This window comes from Amphiprion ocellaris, chromosome 3, assembly GCF_022539595.1.
Source record: "Amphiprion ocellaris isolate individual 3 ecotype Okinawa chromosome 3, ASM2253959v1, whole genome shotgun sequence".
Taxonomy (NCBI): Eukaryota; Metazoa; Chordata; class Actinopteri; family Pomacentridae; genus Amphiprion; species Amphiprion ocellaris.
Genome location: NC_072768.1, coordinates 40,931,767 through 40,952,818, shown reverse-complemented (window position 1 = coordinate 40,952,818; position 21,052 = coordinate 40,931,767). Strand labels below are relative to the sequence as shown.

At 45.2% G+C, this 21,052-nt stretch overlaps 2 protein-coding genes across 11 annotated transcripts in view; one reads left to right on the top strand and one right to left on the bottom strand.

Moving 5' to 3' along the window:
• Positions 1-1,599, bottom strand: part of LOC111570896 (zinc finger C3H1 domain-containing protein) — a 40,420-nt gene extending 38,821 nt beyond the window's left edge. For all 5 annotated transcript variants that reach the window (XM_055009385.1, XM_055009386.1, XM_055009388.1 and 2 more), the window contains exon 1: positions 942-1,599. In XM_055009385.1, coding sequence (XP_054865360.1) covers positions 942-1,473 — 532 coding nt within the window. In that variant the 5' untranslated portion in view covers positions 1,474-1,599. The remainder of the gene's footprint in view (positions 1-941) is intronic.
• A 5,107-nt stretch (positions 1,600-6,706) lies between these two features.
• LOC111578298 (receptor-type tyrosine-protein phosphatase beta-like) overlaps positions 6,707-21,052 on the top strand; it is a 40,650-nt gene continuing 26,304 nt past the window's right edge. For all 6 annotated transcript variants that reach the window (XM_055009465.1, XM_055009461.1, XM_055009464.1 and 3 more), the window contains exons 1-10: positions 6,707-6,863; positions 9,295-9,672; positions 10,509-11,938; positions 14,156-14,525; positions 14,835-15,113; positions 17,284-17,547; positions 18,245-18,508; positions 18,600-18,869; positions 19,731-19,988; positions 20,117-20,383. In XM_055009465.1, coding sequence (XP_054865440.1) covers positions 6,821-6,863; positions 9,295-9,672; positions 10,509-11,938; positions 14,156-14,525; positions 14,835-15,113; positions 17,284-17,547; positions 18,245-18,508; positions 18,600-18,869; positions 19,731-19,988; positions 20,117-20,383 — 3,823 coding nt within the window. In that variant the 5' untranslated portion in view covers positions 6,707-6,820. The remainder of the gene's footprint in view (positions 6,864-9,294; positions 9,673-10,508; positions 11,939-14,155; positions 14,526-14,834; positions 15,114-17,283; positions 17,548-18,244; positions 18,509-18,599; positions 18,870-19,730; positions 19,989-20,116; positions 20,384-21,052) is intronic.

Sequence of the window (21,052 nt, the reverse complement as noted above, 5' to 3'; positions counted from 1 at the left end):
TGGTTCTAATCTACTGTTACCTGTAGTTTTACTGTGGTTCTAATCTACTGTTATCTGTAGTTTTACTGTGGTTCTAATCTATTGTTACTCGTAGATTTACTGTAGTTTCACTGTGTTTCTAATCTACTGTTACCTGTACTTTTACTCTACTGTTACCTGTGGTTTTACTGTAGTTTTATTGTGGTTCTAATCTACTGTTACCTGTAGTTTTACCTGTAGTTTACCTGTAGTTTTACTCTACTGTTACCTGTAGTTTGACTGTAATTCTAATCTACTGTTACCTGTAGTTTTCCTCTAGTTCTAACCTATTATCTGTAGTTTTACCTGTAGTTTTGCTGTATTTTACCTGTAGTTTTGCTGTATTTTACCTGTAGTTTTGCTGTATTTTACCTGTAGTTTTACTCTACTGTTACCTGTAGTTTGACTGTAGTTCTAATCTACTGTTACCTGTAGTTCTAACCTACTGTTACCTGTAGTTTTACTCTATCGTTACCTGTAGTTTGACTGTAGTTTTCCCTGTAGTTCTAATCTACTGTTACCTGTAGTTTTATCTGTAGTTTACCTGTAGTTCTTACCTACTGTTACCTGTAGATTTATCTATAGTTTACCAGTAGTTCTCACCTACTGTTACCTGTAGTTTTGCTGTAGTTTTACTCTACTGTTACCTGTAGTTTTAATCTATTGTTACCTGTAGTTTTACTGTGGTTCTAATCTACTGTTACCTGTAGTTTTACTCTACTGTTACCTGTAGTTTGACTGTAGTTTTCCCTGTAGTTCTAACCTACTGTTACCTGTAGTTTTAATCTACTGTTACCTGTACTGTTTCCCTTCACCTGGCTGCTCTCAGTAACCGTCCTGCCTCGGCCTTTTTCGGCTCTCTGGAGCTCGGTAATTCGGTGAGTCCTCCGGTTCTAACAGTGACAGACAGCGGGGAAGGATACGTTTCCTCTGGGGGGAGCCGTGACTCTCTCCGGGGCCGTAACGACCGGGGGGAGCTCGACTGTTACCCCCTCGGCCGCCTCGGCTCCAGGCGCCGCGTCCACCGTTCGGTACGACCCGGTGTCTGAATCGACCCAGGGCTCCGTGGCTCCGTTCCCAGAAGCTGGACCGCGGGCTCGGCTCGCCGTGCGGAACGAGCCCCGGAGGCAGCGCCGGCGTAGGAGAGGGAGCCGGGGGCCGGTCGGGCCCGCTCGGCCCGCACTGCTGCCGGTGGTTGGGGGGGAAAGAGCCGAGGTGAGGGCCAAGGCCGTAGGGCATCATGAGGCGGAGGTCCGGCAGCGGGTGGCCCAGGTGCGGCGGCAGGCCGTGCGTGTGTTGGTGCGTCTTTCGGCTCCGAGGAGCGCCGCCGCCGCCGGGCCTGCTACCATCCCCCCGCCGCGTCGGCACGCTCTCCTCGGCTTCGTCGTCGCAAATCTCTCCGTCTTCCAGCTCCCCGTCCTCCGGGGGAGATCCATGCTTCGTGTTCAGATCCATGTTGAGGTGACCGCGGTGTCCGTAGGCAGCTGCCTGCGAACGGTGATTCAGCGGACGGTCATCGCTCTGCGGCTGTCGGTCCGCTCCGGTCCTTAGCGTTAGCTCACTGCTAGCAGCGCTGCTGACATCAACTACCGCGATACTACGAGATCCCACGAGACTTCACGAGACTGAAGCGTCCCTCAAAAACTCAGCCGGAAACACCTCAGATAATCAGATAATAAAAATAAAAATGATAATAATAATAACAGTACCCTCTGATTGTTAAGTAAGGGTACGAACTGTGTTTTAATTACAAAAAAATGTGCAGTTTGTTTAATATTTCCATTATTTGACCAATTTTTGGGTCCTGATCAGCTGGAATATTACAATTTTTAACAGTTCTATTCCGGTGGATATTTTTTTTGCACATTTCTTTGTGACATTTTAACAGTTTTTTTCCACTTTAATCAAATCAGGGCTCTAATGATTTTATTAAAACACATCGAAAGCAGAGGGTGATAAATGAGTCTATTGATCACTGATGTGAAAAGCATCCATCCATCCATCCATCCATTATCTATACACCGCTTAATCCTCACTAGGGTCGCGGGGGGGGGGGCTGGAGCCTATCCCAGCTGACTCGGGCGAAGGCAGGGGACACCCCAGACAGGTCGCCAGTCTGTCGCAGGGCCACACACAAAGACAAACAAGCACTCTCACATTCACACCTACGGGCAATTTAGAATAATCAATTAACCTCAGCATATTTTTGGACTGTGGGAGGAAGCCGGAGTACCCGGAGAGAACCCACGCATGCACAGGGAGAACATGCAAACTCCATGCAGAAAGATCCCGGGAAAGCCGGGACGCGAACCAGGGACCTTCTTGCTGCAAGGCGAAAGTGCTAACCACTACGCCACTGTGCAGCCCATGTGAAAAGCAGCACATTTAAATCGTTTCAAACACAAACAGGACAGAAGATGAATCCTGAGCTGAAGCTGCAGAATAAATAATGGAAACATCTCCTGTAAACACATGAAAAATCCTCATAATCAACTGGATTTTTTTATTATAATAATAATGAGTTGGAGAAAAATTTCTCATAAATAAATAACCTGTAATATCTAGTCCCCCCACATTAGAGCCGGGTTCTGCTCGAGGCTTTTTTTCCCTGTTAAAAGGGTGTTTTCCTGCCACTGTCTCCTTAGGGCTGCTCTGGGGGTCAGGCATATGGGTTCTGTAAAGCGTCTCGAGACAATTTGACTGTAATTGGCGCTATATAAATAAAATTGAATTGAATTGAAATTGAATAGTCTGGGTCGAGTCTGACCCTTTAATACTGTTTCATATTTATATCTATCTATCTATCTATCTATCTATCTATCTATCTATCTATCTATCTATCTATCTATCTATCTATCTATCTATCTATCTATCTATCTATCTATCTATCTATCTATCTATCTATCTAGCTATCTATCTAGCTATCTATCTATCTATCTATAGTCTATCTATCTATCTATAGTCTATGTATCTATCTGTCTATCTATCTATCTATCTATCTATCTATCTATCTATCTATCTATCTATCTATCTATCTATCTATCTATCTATCTATCTATCTATCTATAGTCTATCTATCTATCTGTCTATCTATCTATCTATCTATCTATCTATCTATCTATCTATCTGTCTGTCTATCTATCTATAGTCGATCTATCTGTCTATCTATGTATAGTCTATCTATCTATCTATCTATCTATCTATCTATCTATCTATCTATCTATCTATCTATCTATCTATCTATCTATCTATCTACCTGTTTATCTAGTCTATCTATCTATCTATCTATCTATCTATCTATCTATCTATCTATCTATCTATCTATCTATGTATAGTCTATCTATCTATCTATCTATCTATCTATCTATCTATCTATCTATCTATAGTCTATCTATCTATAGTCTATCTATCTCTATATCTATCTATCTATCTGTCTATCTATCTATAGTCTATCTATCTATCTATCTATAGTCTATATATCTATCTATCTATCTATCTGTCTATCTATCTATCTATCTATCTATCTATAGTCTATCTATCTATCTATCTATCTATCTATCTATCTATCTATCTATCTATCTATCTATCTATCTATCTATCTATCTATCTATCTATAGTCTATCTATCTATCTATCTATCTATCTATCTATCTATCTATCTATCTATCTATCTATCTATCTATCTAGCTATCTATCTATCTATCTATCTATCTATCTATAGTCTGTTCTCTCCACCATTTCCTTTCATTCCTGCCAATCCTCTTTTATCAAATCACGCACTTTTCTCCACCCATTCCAACCTGCTGCTTGTTCTCCACTTCTCCTCTCTCTCTATTGTTCTGGACTGTTGACCCAAGTCCTTCAAATCCTCCACCTTCTTTATCTCTACTTCCTGAAACCTCACCCTTCCACTTGGTTTCTTCTCATTCCCATGGATTCTGTCACGCTAACCTTCATTTGTCTCCTTTCCAGAGCAGACCTCCACCTCGCTGGATGTTCCGCCACCGCTCAAGATGTTCCTCGAGCTCTCTAGATGTTCCTCCAGCTCTCTGGATGTTCCTAGATGTTCCTCCAGCTCTCTAGATGTTCCTCCACCCCTCTCGATGTTCCTCCATCTGCTCACTGCTCTCCTTACAGATCACAGTGTCATCTGCAAACATCCTGGTCCATGGAGGTTCCTGTCATCACCATAGCGAACAAGAAGAGGCTCAGAGCTAATCCTTGATGAGCTCCTACCTCCACCTTGAAGTCCTCCATCACACCTACAGCACACCTCACCACCGTCCAGTCATGCAGACCTCCTCATACAACCCACGGTTCCTCTCTGCTTTCTCTAGATCTACAAAGACATCATTCAGCTCCCTCCAACCTTCTCTGTTCTTCTCCATCAACATCCTCAGAGCAAATCCTGCATCTGTAGGACTCTGACATGAAACCACTCTGCTGCTCACTCCTGACCTTAGTCCAGCTTCCACTGCTCTTCCCTACAACTTCATTGTTTGGATCATCAACTTTATTCCTCTGTAGCTGCCACAACTCTGAACATGTCCCTTCTTCTGACAAATCAGCACCAGCACACTTTTCCTCCATTCCTCAGGCATCTTCTCACTGTCTAAGATCTGAAAAACCCATTCAGAAGCTCTACTGCCACCATACCTCGTCAGGTGTATCATCAGGACCAGCTTCCTGTTCACTCTTCATACTCACTATTTCCTGATCCACAGCCATTGCCTCTTCTACTCTTCCTTCTCTCTCATTGTTCTCATTCATCATCTCTTTAAATTTCTCTTCACCTGTCAGGACATTTCCATCTCGCTGCCTCTCCATCCTGTTTAGATCAGTCTCTCACTCCTTACTCCACCCTAACATACCAGTAAGTTTCCCTCCTCTACTTGTCTGTCCCTGTCCTCCTGTCTTCTTTCTTCAGTCCTCTCATCTACTCTTCTTATCTTCTGTCCTTCCAGATTATTCTCTCCTACATGTCTTCCTGATCATACTAGCTGTAGGTGTCCAATCATCTGGAAACACCTCCTGACCACCCAGAGTCTCACCTCCTCCCTGAAAACCAAACAACACTCTTCCTTTTTCAGCTTCCACCATTTCATCCTCTGCTCTTCCTCTTCATCTTCATCTTCACTCCACCATCCTCTCACCCACCACTGATTTCCTTCAGATTATACTGTCTACACCAGATCTAGTCTACCAGTGTGTTCCTACCTCCACTCTGTTAGTCACCCTGATGTTCCCTATGTTCTCTTCTGGAACATTCACTGCAGCCATCTCCATCCTTTCTGCAGAATCTACCTCCATCTGTCCTTCTGTGTTCCTGTCCTGGACACCAAACCTGCCCATCACTTCCTCCTCACCAACATGTCCATTAAAGTCTGCACCAATCACCGGTCTGCATCACTTCATCAACCTCCCTCCAAGTTCCTCCTCCTCCAGCTCACATCCAACCTGTGGAGCTCCACCACCACCACCAGCTCTGAACATCAGACCTCCAGTGTCCAGCTTCAGACTCACTACTGGTTTAACCTGACAAATCTGGTTAAATCTGGTTAAACCTGTTAAATCTGGTTAAATCTGGTTAAACCTGTTAAATCTGATTAAATCTGTTAAATCTGGTTAAATCTGGTTAAATCTGGTTAAACCTGTTAAATCTGGTTAGAAGTGTTTCTGTAACGTGCAGCAGATGAAGCCGTGTTCTTCATGTCTGCCTCACAGTTAGCGTGTTAGCGTGTTAACTGTGACCTCCATGTTTCCTCGCCGAGATCAGAGGTCAGGACTGGGCCTGCGTCCAAGCTGCTGCCTCCTGATTGGCTGAGGAAGTGTCTGACTGCACAGGAAGTTTCAAGGACAGGAAATGCTTCATGACACCACCCTACACCCAGTTATAGATAGATAGATAGATAGATAGATAGATAGATAGATAGATAGATAGATAGATAGATAGATAGATAGATAGATAGATAGATAGATAGATAGATAGATAGATAGATAGATAGATAGATAGATAGATAGATAGATAGATAGATAGATAGATTATTAAAGACACTACATTCCATACATTTTATTTAGAAAAATGAAACAATACTGTTTTTCTTCCATATTTCCCCTAAAATGAATTTTATTAATATTTCCACAGGTTTGAATGCAAACAGTTATTTCATAACTGGAACATGAAAACATCAGTTTGTGTCTTTATGGTCATTTTTTGGTCTTTTCTCGGCTCGTTGTCATCACATTTTCAACCCTTTGTGTTTCTTTGTAGTATCTTTATTTCTGCTCTTGGTTCTTTAGTGTTGTGGGGTTTTTGTCACATCTGGGTCATTTTCCATCAGCTTCTGCTCATTCTCAGGTCATTTCTGTGTTTTTTTCTGTGGCCATTCGGTGCCATGTGCTGGTTGTTGGGCATCTCTTTGTGGTTGTTTTCTGTCCCGTGTCAGAGTTTTCCTCTTGAATGAGCTAAATGTGTGTTCTGTTCGTGTTAAAAGATGAAACCTGGATGAAAACAAAGTGAGACTCTTCAAATTAATCAAATCCATGTAGATTTTTGGAGGTTAAATGTGGCAGAACTTTAAAATCTGCTCATTAAACTGAATAAAGTGTGGATCAGGTAGAAGTTGTGTTGCTGTTTTCTTAAGGTTCTTTGAGTGGCTGAATCTCTGGTATTTCCGACAGACACCGAGGACTCGTTCACCAACAAACCTCCAAACAATGGAAGAGAAGGAAGCGACTCTTTCCTCCCACAGACGCATTTCCTTCACTTTACTGCAGCCGAGTGAAGCTGCAGGACGCTGAAGATGGACGCCGTGGTTCTACTGCTTCTGCTGCTCAGGTCCAGCTGTGAGTACTGATGCCAACTAAACACTACATTTAGATTATTATTAAACTCTACATTTAGATTTGAAGCGTCTGTTCGAAGCCACAAACAGATGATTTCTCTGAAACTTGAGCTCACAACCAGCTGAAAAGGAACTCAGGCTTCAATGCAGTTTGGTGTCTCCAGATCTTTTACTCATATTTCTATTGCTTTACATCTTTCTAGCTCACATTTCTGTTGTTTTACATCTTTTAATCTCACATTTCTGTTGTTTTATGTCTTTTTATCTCACATTTCTGTTGTTTTACATCTTTTAATCTCACATTTCTGTTGTTTTACATCTTTTAATCTCACATTTCTGTTGTTTTACATCTTTTTATCTCACATTTCTGTGGTTTTACGTATTTTTATCTCACATTTCAGTTTTTTTACATCTTTTACAAAATGTACAATCTCACGTTTTGTTCTCCTGCAGTAGCAATCATGTAAAATTAGAATTATAATAATTTTCATCTAAAGTTTAAATCTTGTGTGTGTGTTAGTGAAATCAACATTATTTAGCTTCTTCCTCAAAACCTACTAAAATACAGTCTTTGGTACACATTTTTCCAACTGTTGAGGCCCTAAAATCAGTAGAATCTGATGAGTTAAAGTTGGACCAGACAAGGTTCCAGTTTTTACATGTTTAGACCTGAAATGTTGATGTGGACTCATTGGTAGGAACCAGAACCTGGAGTTCATAGAGGTCTAGATGTTCATAGAGGTCTAGCTGTTCATAGGGGTTTAGATGTTCATAGGGGTCTAGATGTTCATAGGGGTTTAGATGTTCATAGGGGTTTAGATGTTCATAGGGGTGTAGATGTTCATAGGGGTGTAGATGTTCATAGGGGTCTAGATGTTCATAGGGGTCCAGATGTTCATAGGGGTCTAGGTGTTCATAGGGGTTTAGATGTTCATAGGGGTGTAGATGTTCATAGGGGTCTAGATGTTCATAGAGGTCTAGATGTTCATAGGGGTCTAGATGTTCATAGGGGTTTAGATGTTCATAGGGGTCTAGATGTTCATAGGGGTCTAGATGTTCATAGGGGTCTAGATGTTCATAGGGGTCTAGATGTCCATAGGGTTGTAGATGTTCATAGGGGTCTAGATGTTCACAGAGGTCTAAATGTTCATGGGGTCAAGATGTTCACAGAGGTCTAGATGTTCATAGGGGTCTAGATGTTCACAGGGGTCTAGATGTTCATAGGGGTCTAGATGTTTAGATGGACTAAACAATGTCCTCTTTAGTCCAAAGATCTTCATTTTACTGTCATAGATGAAAGAAACCAGATAATATTCACACTGAAGAAGCTGCAGTCAGAAATTAGACCTTTTATTAAAAATAACTGAAACTAATTAATGGAATATCAAATTATTTGGAGATTAATTTAACAGATTAATGGATTTATGGTCGCAGCTCTTCATATTTTTCAGTCTGAGGCAGAATTTTTAAAAGCAAACCTGAACAAAACACAGATTTTATAACTTTGACAATTTTTCTATCAAAGAACTTTTGTTTTAGAGCTTAATTATTTTTTAAAAATTCTACAGAAACCAAAACTAATTGAGATCAGTGAACATCAAAAGCAGCTTTTAGACCATTGACATGAACACACACCAGGATCTAGACTGAGAATAAAACAGACATCCTTTAAACCAGAGCAGCAGCTTAGATTAATGTATTTGTTCCACTACAGACGTGTAGAGGATCAGCTCAAAGTGAAAATACAGGAATTAGACAATAAGTATAATATCAGCGAACACATGAGGCCAGCAGAATTAAAGTGGAATACCTGAACAGGATTTACAATTATAATCTGAATAAAATCCTCCAAATGTTGAACAAATCTCTGAACACAATCTGTTAAATATCCAATAAATATCAACAAAAGTATCAGTAAAGTATTCTGAAATACTGACACACTGACGACCTTCGAAAGTAGATTTCCAACAGAAAATGTAAATTTATTCTGTTAGTAGCTTTTAGATGTGTTTCCTTTATTTCTGTATATTTATGACATCTGAGCTAAAAGATGTTTTTAGAACAACTCAAACTGCTGCTGGACATTTAAATACGTCAGTCAGAACCAAAGATACAATTAGACCAGGATCAGAAAACACACGTGTTCACTTCATCATGTGAAGCTCAGATCTGCACACAGACAGCAGTATGTTGTTCTGTTTCATGACTTATAATAATAATAATAATAATAATAATAATAATAATAATGATAAAAATAATAGTACTACTACTAATAATAATAGTAATAACAATAATAATAATAATAATAATAATAATCACAATAATAATAATAATAATAATAATAATAATAATAATAATAACAATAATAATAATAATAATAATAATAATAATAATAATAACAAAAATAATGAATCTATCCTTTTCTCCTCCAGGTGCTTTCCTCGTCTCTCCAAGCGCCAACATGTGTCTCATCCCGCTAGATGACCTCATCATCCTAGGATGCTGTGACGTCACTGACCCCACCCACCACTGGGCGTGGTCAAGTGCAGCCAGGTTAGTCCACACTCAGTCCTCCAGGTGTCTGTGGGCGGAGCCTGGCTCTCACCTGCAGCTGGAATCCTGTGGGGCGTCGCCAGCGTGGAGCTGCTCCACATCCAACGGAGCACTGGGATTGGCCTTGACCCATCTGTACTTGAACGTCCAGGGAGCCCAGGTGGGGCTGGGAGATCACCTGCAGACCACAGGGTGGAGGCGGAGCTACGAGGACGCAGGAGGGAACCTGCTGTTCACGTCTTTATGTCCAGAGACAGGTGAGTCCAGGATCAACAGCCCTAAGCCAACAACAATAATACAAAACAATAAACAACAATAAACATCATCAACAACAATAATACAAAACAATAAATGTCAACAAACATCAGAAACATCCTGATGTGTCTTCTGTTAGCATCTGTTAGCGCTGTTTCCATCTGTTAGCATCTGTTAGCATCTTTTAACTACTGTTAGCATCTGTTAGCTTCTGTTAGCATCTGCTAGCTTCTGTTTCCATCTGTTAGCATCTATTTCCATCTGTTAGCTCCTGTTAGCATCTGTTAGCTTCTGTTTCCATCTGTTAGCATCTATTTCCATCTGTTCGCTCCTGTTAGCATCTGTTAGCTTCTGTTAGCATCTATTTCCAACTGTTAGCTTCTGTTAGCATCTGTTAGCTTCTTTTAGCTTCTGAACTACAATCCAACTGTTCTCATGTCCAGAAGTTTCTGTTGTCCGACAGCAGAATGAGGATGAAATAGAGAAACTCATCCAGGCCACATGCTAACGTGCTAACCAGTGTTAGCTTCATTTAAATACTGATTTTATAACGCTGCCTGACAACAAACACAGATTTACTGGAAAATGATCCTCAGAAAGTTAGAAGATAGAAAGTCTCATTGATGTGTCAGGCAATCTTCTTCCTGAAGGGGGCGGGGCCAGCAGCAGCTCATTTAGAATAAAACCAGGATTCTAGAGTCTGGAGGAACCAACCAGAACATAAACAGATCCAAACACAAAACCAGATTTATTAGAATGCATCAGATTTAAACATGAGGAGATCTCAGCAGCTTTAAATGTTTGCTTCAGGCTAAAGGAACCTTCTGTCTATTTTCAGATACATCTCCAACCTCCACCAGCTTCTACTCATCCACCCACAAACCACCAGACACCTCCACAGACACCATCATCAGCCAACCTCCACCTGAAAACACCCACAGGACCACACCTGACCAAACCTCCAGGAGCTCCACCCAACCTCCACCCAGGAACCAGGAGATCACAGCCTCACATCCAGATGTTTCCACACACAGCACAGCCTCATATCCAGATGTTTCCTTAGAGACCACAGCTTCACATCCAGATGTTTCTTCAAGGATGACTGCCTCACATCCAGATGTTTTCTCAGAGACCACAGCCTCACATCCAGATGTTTCCACACACAGCGCAGCTTCACACCCCGATGTTTACTCACACAGCACAGTTTCATATCCAGATGTTTCCTCACACAGCACAGCTTCATATCCAGGTGTTTCCTCAGAGACCACAGCCTCACATCCAGATGTTTCCACACACAGCACAGCCTCACATCTAGATGTTTCCACACACAGCACAGCCTCATATCCAGATGTTTCCTTAGAGACCACAGCTTCACATCCAGATGTTTCTTCAAGGATGACTGCCTCACATCCAGATGTTTTCTCAGAGACCACAGCCTCACATCCAGATGTTTCCTCACACAGCACAGCTTCATATCCAGGTGTTTCCTCAGAGACCACAGCCTCACATCCAGATGTTTCCACACACAGCACAGCCTCACATCCAGATGTTTCCACACACAGCACAGCTTCACATCCAGATGTTTCTTCAAGGATGACAGTCTCATATCCAGATGTTTCCACAGAGACCACAGCCTCACATCCAGATGTTTCCTCAGAGACCACAGTCTCACATCCAGATGTTTCCTCAGAGACCACAGCCTCACATCCAGATGTTTCCACACACAGCACAGTCTCACATCCAGATGTTTCCACATACAGCACAGCCTCACAACCAGATGTTTCCACTGCTGTCCCACAGCTGTCTGCTTTGACCAGTGTCTCGTCCCATCCAGCTGTGTTTGTCTCAGATCTTCTCCAGCCTGGAGCTTCAGAGCAGCCAGTCTTCAGAACGTTGTGGTTCCTGAGTGGACTCCAGTCTGATGGGTCTGGAACTGCAGCTGAGATGCTGGTTTCTTCTGAGACGCTGGTTTCTGCAGCACATCCAGCTGTTGGCAGCAACTCCATCTCACCTGCAGCAGGTGACCTGATGGAGGCTCCGCCCACTATTCCAGGCTCCGCCCCCAACCCAAAGCGCTCAGTGACTGAAGCTCCACCGACTCCAAACACTTTCAACTCTGCTGGAACCATGACTGTTACCATGACAACCGCTGCCTTCAGAACTATCCCCACGACCACCATCACCATGACAACAGCTACTAGCGCCGCCACAGCGCCCCCTACAGCAGCTGCACCAACCACCACACCTCCAGCTGCCATCAGCCCAGCTGTAAGTTTCCTGTTTATAATCAAAGCAGTTTAATGTTAGCCTCCGTTAGACTCCATTAGCCTGTTAGCCTCTGTAAGCCTCTGTTAGCCTCCTTTAGCCTCCATTAGCCTCCGTTAGCTTCTCTCCTGCTCTCTGTGCTCAATAAACTGCATTCTATTCCAGCTGAACTACATTTCCAGATGTTTCTAAATTACAGTTCGATGTTCGGATGTCTGAACAGTTTCCAGGATCTGCAGCTCTTCAGTGACTCTCAGCTTCTTAAATTCAGACAGTCGTACATTTCTACTGACTTTATTTAACCAGGAAGTCCTCAGATTCAGATGTGTCTTCAGGTACAAGAGGGACCAACATGACACCTTTAGAAACATGAAGAAGACGTTCTGCTGGTTCCTTCATGAAGATCAACCAACCAGATCAGAGTCTGAACTGATGTAAAACACAGAAAACTTCTGGTCTTAAATCAGTCTTCAGAAGGTTCTCTGGTTCTTCAAAGCTTGCTGAGCTTGTCGTTTAGAAAATGATTCTTCTATATGTGGTTCTTTAAAGGTTCTTCGTGTTTATTGGAGTTCTTTGGTTTCGTATCAGGAGACATCTGCAGCTGAACATGATTTAATTCTGGATGAAACGGTGTTCTCTCTGACCATCAATCCAGAACCAAAATATTAAAGGTGTTGTAATGCAGGGAACCAATTAAAGCTTCAAGTTCTTTGACTATTTGTCTAAAACGGTTATCAAGTCCAGTCATGAAGGTAGAACCAGCTGACTCCACAAAGATCTGGGAAATGGTTCCTTAAAGAACTTGTTTTTTATGGTGCCTAAAGGAACCATTTCTGATGGTTCCTTTAGACTCCTTTGGGGGTTCTTTAAAGAACCCTTTGAAGAAACAGTTCCTTTAAGAACCTCTTGCTCAAAGGTTTTTTGTGAACTAGACAAACTCTGTACATGTAGATCCTCCTCCTCTGCGTTCTACCAACTCTGAGCAGAACCAACACAGGAACAAGAACATGATGCTGCAGTATAACAGGGAATCATCCATTATGATGGTTCTCGCCTCCATTATTGCTAATGTTCCACCAAAACTACAAGACCTGTAACTATTTTGAGGGAACTCTAAAGCTGCATCCTGTTCTTAGCTCTGCCCACAACGGTTTGACTGGTTTCATTTGTTCCTCCAGAACGTTCTCCACTAAAATCCCTGAAGGTTGAGACCTGACACCAGACCGAAGACCTTCAATAAACATGAGGACCCTTTAAAGAACCACAGAAAGATGCTGAAGAACTGTCCCCTAAACAGATGTTCTTCAGTTGGTGATAGTTTGAAGAACAGATGCAGTAAACCTGTGTTCTCTCATTACGTCATAGATGTAGACCGGCTGTAGTTCCTGGTTGTTCCAGCATGGGGAGCCTCTTCCTGTTTAATCCTGTAGGTTAAAGCAGAGAGCATTGTGGGAGTTTAAGAGGAACATCAGCAGGAACATCAGCAGGAACATCAGGAGGAACATCAGCAGGAATGTTCTGTGATCAGATTATTTGATCAGTTTATTGATCGCTGGTTAGAAACAGTTTTCCTCCTCACAGAGAAGATGAGTTAAAGCTGCTGCTGATCAGTTAAAAATGTCCTCATTAGAACGGTTCCTGATCTCAGCCTGTGATGAGCAGAACCCTGTCCTCTGATTCCGTCTGGACCCTGATGGGTCGGTTCCTGTAGTTGGAGTCTGTGGAGGTGAAGCTGCTTCCTGACTGACTCTGATGACAATAGCTAGACTCAGGAAGGAAAGCAGGGTGTGGTGTTGTGCAGATCCATCACAATGTCTGGTCTGAGGCAGGAAGCAGCACAGAGAGCTCTGGGTTACTGTAGAATACGCTGCAGAACCCAAACTCTGAGGAGAACCGGGTTCTGACGGGGTTCTGGGCTCTGTCTCAGTATGAAAGAATGGTTAAAGCAGCCGGGGCTGGTTCTGGGTTTGTTCTGGAGCAGGAAGAAGGTGAGTGAACAGAAAAACTGACCGACTGTCCTCAGAGCTGATGTCCAGGTGTCAGTGAGCTCACCTGTCTGAGGTGGCCAATGAGATGTCAGCAGTTTAGGTTGTTTAGTTTTTAATCCAGCAGATTTTCAGAGCTTTCTTCACTTTTTATTTTATTATTTCATTCAAAAGCATCATTGTCTGTGTTTATTGGTGGAGAGTGTCTCTGCTCATTAATGTCACACCTGTCCAGGTACAGCCCCCCACCGCCCCTCGCTGCTTCGCCCAGCTGATGGAGATCAGCAGCAGCTCTACCTCTGCCGTGGTCCGGCTAACGTCCGCTGGCGTCAACTGCAGCTTCAGCCTGGTGACCGAGGTGGACCCTGCTGCCCCCCAGGTGGACCCTGCTGCCCCCCAGGTGGACCCTGCTGCCCCCCAGGTGGACCCTGCTGCCCCCCAGGTGGACCCTGCTGCCCCCCAGGTGGACCCTGCTGCCCCCTGTGAGCCGGACGGAGACTCTGCCTCCATCTGCCAGGTCACTGGGCTGGAACCCGGCACTCTGTACCGGCTGACGGTGGTTTCCAGGAAGGACGGCATGAAGAGCAGCGGGTCACTGCACACAGGTAGGAACATACCTGAGGATCCACACACCTGCAGCTGTTGGATGCAGTGACCTGGTTTCTTTGGACTGATCACGTTTTATAAAACTGATTCTGTATCGGTAATCAGTAATCAGTGATCAATAATCAGTAATCAATAATCAACAATCAGTAATCAATAATCAATCATCAGTAATCAATCATCAGTAATCGTAATCAATAATCAGTAATCGGTAATCAATAATCAGTGATTAATAATTAGTAAGCAGAACCTAAACCAGAACTAAAACCTAAACCAGAACCTGAACCTGTCCTCCTGTTTCTCTGTCTCAGACCCAGTTGGTCCGGACCATCTGGAGGTCCAGCCTGACCCGGTCCACAGCGGGTCCGGTCTGCAGGTGTCCTGGTCTCGGTCTGCGGGTCACGTGGATCGGTACGATGTGAGTGTGGAGGACAGCAGCTCTGGATCAATCCTCAGAACCACGGTCATGGACTCTGCAGCCCCCCAGTCCATGTTCTTCTCTCTGAGCCCTGGAACCCGCTACACCGTCAGTGTGGTGGCTTCATCCGGAACCAAGACCTCCTCACCTGTCCAGACCAGAACCGCTACAGGTGAGATGGACAACCTGTCGTCTGTAGGGATGTCTTATAGGGGCTTTCAACCAAAGAGCACCAGGTGCTAGGTTGGTTCAAAGTTGAGAGCCAGTGCTTTTTTGGTTCAAATCTCATGCCGCCCCAGAACCGGTTTGTGTTTCCATTCGGAAGGAGCAAAGTTGGGGCTGCGTCATTGCGCCACCACAAAACGTGTGTACGTCACTGCGTACGTAGCCGTTCAACAGCGTTCGCTCCGTATGGCAACAACAATGGAGGATTTCATTGGAGTGGTGTACATGGCTTTGCTAGTGTGTCTCGCCATCGCTGAACAGCAAAACCTTCTGTTAGGGGTTACCCATCGGCGTCGCCGTTCCAATGCCCGGCGATCACGTTTGAGAAGAAAGGTAATTATCAAAGACGTTTGGATACTTAACAGTAAACGTGCTAGCGTTAGCTTAGCTACTTAGCTTCGACTATGCTTGCATTGATTACTTAGCGGTTAAACACACGCAATAAGTTGATGATTATATCTATGTTTATCTTTTTAGATGTTTTTAGATGTCACCCCGCCCCCTGCCCGTGACGTGCTCGGCTCTCAACTCTGGCCCAGCAACGAGTTGGTGCCCGAAACAACCCCAGTTTTTGGAGCCCGGAGGCGCAGCTCCGGTGGTGGAAAGACAAAAAACCGGCGCCAAGTCGGGCACCGGCTCCGACTCCGAACGGGCTCCACCCTGGTCGAAAGCCCCTAATAGAGAACCACTGTTAGCGCCGCAATGTTTTAGCAGGAAGTTCTTGGAAGAACCCTGAAAGGTGCCTGAGGGAACCATCAGGCAATAGTTCCTTCTTTGAGGAACCATCAGACTATGGTTCCTTCTTTGAGGAACCTTTTACCAGATGGTTCTCTGTGGTCCACCTGGTTCTACTTTGAGGACTTGATATGAGTTTTGAACGGAAAAGTCCTGGGTTCCTTCTATTAGAGCACATGTAATATTTTGGGTTCTAGTCTGCTGGTCAGACAGAACAGCATGTTCTAAGAGCTTTGAGTTTATGCTGTTACCTGCCACCAAACCAAAGAATACACATAAGAAACCTTTAATGAACCACATAATAAAGAACCATCATCCAAACAAATAGGTTCTTGGGGTGGAGATGGAGCTTTAAACATCCAGAGACTTTCTTAGGGGCTTTCAACCAAAGAGCACCAGGTGCTAGGTTGGTTCAAAGTTGAGAGCCAGTGCTTTTTTGGTTCAAATCTCGTGCCGCCCCAGAACGGGTTTGTGTTTCCATTCAGAAGGAGCAAAGTTGGAGCTGCATCATTGCGCCACCACAAAACGTGTGTACGTCACTGCGTACGTAGCCGTTCAACAGCGTTCGCGCCGTACGGAAACCCACACAACAACAATGGAGGACTTCATTGGAGTGGTGTACATGGCTTTGCTAGTGTGTCTCGCCATCGCTGAACAGCAAAACCTTCTGTTAGGGGTCACCCATCGGCGTCGCCGTTCCAATGCCCGGCGATCACGTTTGAGAAGAAAGGTAATTATCAAAGACGTTTGGATACTTAACAGTAAACGTGCTAGCGTTAGCTTAGCTACTTAGCTTCGACTACGCTTGCATTGATTACTTAGCAGTTAAACACGCGCAATAAGTTGATGATCATATCTATGTTTATCTTTTTAGATGTTTTTAGATGTCACCCCGCCCCCTGCCCATGACATGCTCGGCTCTCAACTCTGGCCAAGTCTGGCCCAGCAACGAGTTGGTGCCCGAAAAAGCCCCAGTTTTTGGAGCCCGGAGCCGCAGCTCCGGTGGTGGAAAGACAAAAAAACGGCGCCAAGTCGGGCACCGGCTCCGACTCCGAACGGGCTCCACCCCGGTCGAAAGCCCCTATCTGAGAAATCCTTGAAAAACCAGTGTTTTATATATGAGGGTGCTTTAAAAGTTCTCTGCCTTAGATTTAAATCCACAAGAACCAGAATGTTTGTTCCCACATAGAACCGACAAACCAGGTGACCTTCAGACTCTGCAGGAGAACCAGGTTCTGCCACCTGATAGATCCAAACATTTCATTTTCCTAGGTTCCTGGCTTTACATGAATCAGTTCTGCTCCTACAGTTCCAGAACCTGAAGCTGCTGTGGTTCCTTGGTTCTGATCCTGGGTTCTGACCTCTGTCCTTGTGTTCTCCAGCCCCATCCACCGTGGATAGCCTGCAGGTGGTGTCCTTGTCCCCGGACGTCCTCTCCGTGTCATGGCGGGCCGGTCCCGGCCGGGTGGAGAATTTCAGGGTTCTGCTGACAGATCAGGACGGGGTTCTGCTGAAGAACGTCACTTTGGAGAACACGTCCTCATCTGCTGAGCTGGACGGGCTGCAGCCGGGAACACCGTACACCATCACCGTGGTAACAGAGGCGGCCGGTCTGCAGAGCTCCGCCTCCACACAGGTCACCACAGGTAGGTATTATGGGATGTTCTTAGAGTCACTGTTCCTCCAGACAGAATCAGATGTTTGTGGGTTCCTCAACAGAACTCTGGATCTTCATCATTATTCCTCTAACTGAACGTTCTCCATCTGAACATGAGAACAGACACTCCAGAGGTTCTGTTCTACCTGTTTACCTTCATGTCTGTGAAGGTTCTCATGTCTATGGAGATTCTCATGTCTGTGGAGGTTCTCCGGGTGATCAGAGGAGCTTCAGTAAAAAGCAGCTGGAATCTAAAGCAGAAATCCGGCTTCTTATTACTGAAGAACTCAGCTGATTATCAGTTCATGAGGTAGAACCAAAGATCATCAGCTCCATAATGAGAGGTTCTAACTGAGGAACCTGAGCTACAGCAGAACTCAGTGTTCTATCATCTGTGTGCTGGATGTATCTCCAACAACTAGATGTTCCACGATGCTGGATGTATCTCCAACAACTAGATGTTCCACCATGCTGAATGTATCTCCAACAACTAGAAGATGTTCCACCATGCTGGATGGATCTCCAGCAACCTGCTCCTCTGTTCTCTGGTTCTGCTGTCTTTATTTTAGTCTCTCTGAGGAACGAACCACTGCCTGCAGTTCAACCTGCAGAACCAGAACCAGGAGAGGAAGGTTCTGGTTCTCCAGGATCTGGTTAGGACTAAAGGTTTATTTTCTCCTCCTCAGCTCCAGCTCCGGTGTCGGGTCTGGTCCTGGACAGCGCCGGCAGCTCCGACAGTCTTCGGGCCTCCTGGTTCTCACCTGCAGGGGGGCTGGACTCCTACCTGGTGGCCCTCTGGGGTTCGGGTTCGGCCCCCCAGCGGCGTCGCCTTCAGCCCAACACCACCCAGGTGGAGTTTGAGGGTCTGACTCCTGGACGCAGCTACCAGCTGTCAGTCAGCAGCTCAGCTGGTGGGCGGAGCTCTGAGACCAGGACCCGGGGGAGGACAGGTAGGTTCACCTGGGGGTTCTTCTGGTCTCAGTAACGGATTCATTGGTCTGATAACCCCCTGGTGGTAATATTTTCCCCATTGTGTTCCAGTGCCCGCCCCGGTGTCGGGGCTCTTCCTGTCCGCTGACAGCAGAGAGCTGCAGCTCAGCTGGACGCCCCCTGCAGGCGACTGGGAGAACTACAGCGTGGTTCTGAGGAACGGATCGGAGGTTCTGGTCAATCGGACTGTCGGTAAGCTCACCAGACGCCACGTCTTCTCCGTCCTGGATCTGGGTCTGCTGCCAGGTCGCCTGTACAGTGCCGAGGTCACGGTGCACAGCGGCATTCTGGGTAACAGGGCAGTCTGCAGCGCACGGATCGGTGAGTCGGTTCTTTACCTCCAGAACTACAGTTACTGATGCTGAAGTTCTGGACTCGTGCTCCTCACTGTGTCTGTTGGGCTTTTTGTTCTGTTTTAGTTGTTCTGTCTCTTGCCCTTGTTGTGATTCTGTCCTTTATGCTGATTTTTTTACTTGTTGGGGTCATTTTGTCTGATTATTTGTTGTTTTGTGTCTCCTTTGTGTTGTCCAACAACACAACACACACCACTGGTCTCAGGATTCTTTCTGATTTTACCGTCTCTGGCTGATAAATTTTGTTATTCTGGTGGTTTTTAAACATGAAACCTTGAAATCTGTAGGTCAGAAGGTTTCATTTATTTATTTTTATTTTATTTATTTTTTTGATCAGGGACCATGCTATTACCATAGAACTAATGCATTACATATAGAGTATGTAGCATTGAGCTAATTTGCAACTCCCATCCCTGGTTAGGCTTTTTAGTAAAAGCAGTCAAAGGATCAACAACACAAATAAAAACAGCACAGACAACATTAAAAACCTATAACCCCCACCCACCCACGCACACACACACACAAACATGCACAATGACATGACATTTATGACATTTAGATTCCAGTTCAGATCCTGAAGCTGTAAAATCAGACCCACCTCTGATGCATCTATGATACTACGTTACCCATGAGCCTCAGCTGCCGTTGGTCAGTCAGGAAACTCGTTATCACGGTCACTGAGTTCATCCAGATTTAGTCCAAACTACCCAGAGCTCCAGATGAAGCTCTGTGATTGGCCGTGTTGGTGAGGTGCACTCTGGGAGCTGTAGTTTAGCTCTGGGGACAGTTGAATTACAGTTTCCATGGTAACCATCCCTCCTCCCTGCAGCGCCCAGTCCGGTGCAGCTGTCGGTCCATCAGGCCGATGAGACGACACTGAGCGTGCTCTGGACCCGGCCGGCGGGACACTGGGACGGGTTCATGGCACTGCTCAGACAGACGGATGGGGTCCTGGACCAGAGGAACCTGAGCCGGGACGCCATGGGGGTCAGCTTCACCGGACTGACCGCTGGACGCCACTACACCATCACCGTGATGACCAGCAGTGGTGATCTAACCAGCTCCACCTCGGTGATGGCATGGACCAGTACGTCTCCTGGTTGTGTGTCTGTGTGGTGGTTTGTGTCTCTGTGGTTGCTGATGTCATGAATCATGAGTCTCTTGTCTGTTTTCAGTACTTCCTGTGTCCGTCCTGAAGTGTTTCTGTCCTCTCAGGTCCATCGCAGGTCGGTGGGTTGCAGCTGTCCAACCTGGGCAGCATCGACAGTCTTCAGGCCCGGTGGGAACCCGCCTCCGGAGATCTGGACTCCTACCAGGTTCTGCTGGTCCATGACAGCAGCGTCATCAAGAATGAGAGCTTGACGGCCGACACCAGCAGCATGACCTTCCCGGGTCTGAGGCCCGGAGCTCTGTACCGGGTGGTGGTGACCACGGTCCGAACCGGACGCACCTCCAGACAGACGGTGGCAGAGGGACGCACTGGTAAGACCACCAGAACCACCAGAACCTCTAGATGTTAGGGTTTGTATTGAGGCTCAGGTACACGAGAGGAATGGAAATATAAGGCTTTTATTTTACAACAAGGGATGTACAACAAGAGAACTACAACTGCAGACGACTGACTACAACTGGAAGTGACAACAAGTCACAACAAGACCCGCTTAAGGCAGCGAGAAGAACAGGAACCGTCTAGTGGGCTGGTGGGTAAATAACATTAGAACTAGTTAGTTATGTAACAAATATTAAACAAACCCCTGGAAGGGAACACCTAGGCAGGACATTAGCAACAAATTACGCTACCATGAAAACTAGAGAAGCATGCTAACCTAGATGAACGGAGCAATAAGACACCGCACAACATGCTAATCGATATAACAAGATGTACAACACTACCAGTCTGGCTCAGGAATACCAAGGGACTTGAAGGAGGTGGTGAGTTGGATCCGATGGTGGGGAAGACTGCCAGACAGACCTGATAAACCCAAACGTGTAGTGAGGGTGAACTGGGAACATCTGGTGAAGGACCCTGTCCATGGGGTTTTCAACTCCCACCTCCGGAAGAGTTTAGGTTGTGTTGCTGTTAGGAGCTGTGGCCTGAAGGTCAGTGCCTGTCGCGGCGGCAACCCAAAAACCCACTGGTGGATATCAGTG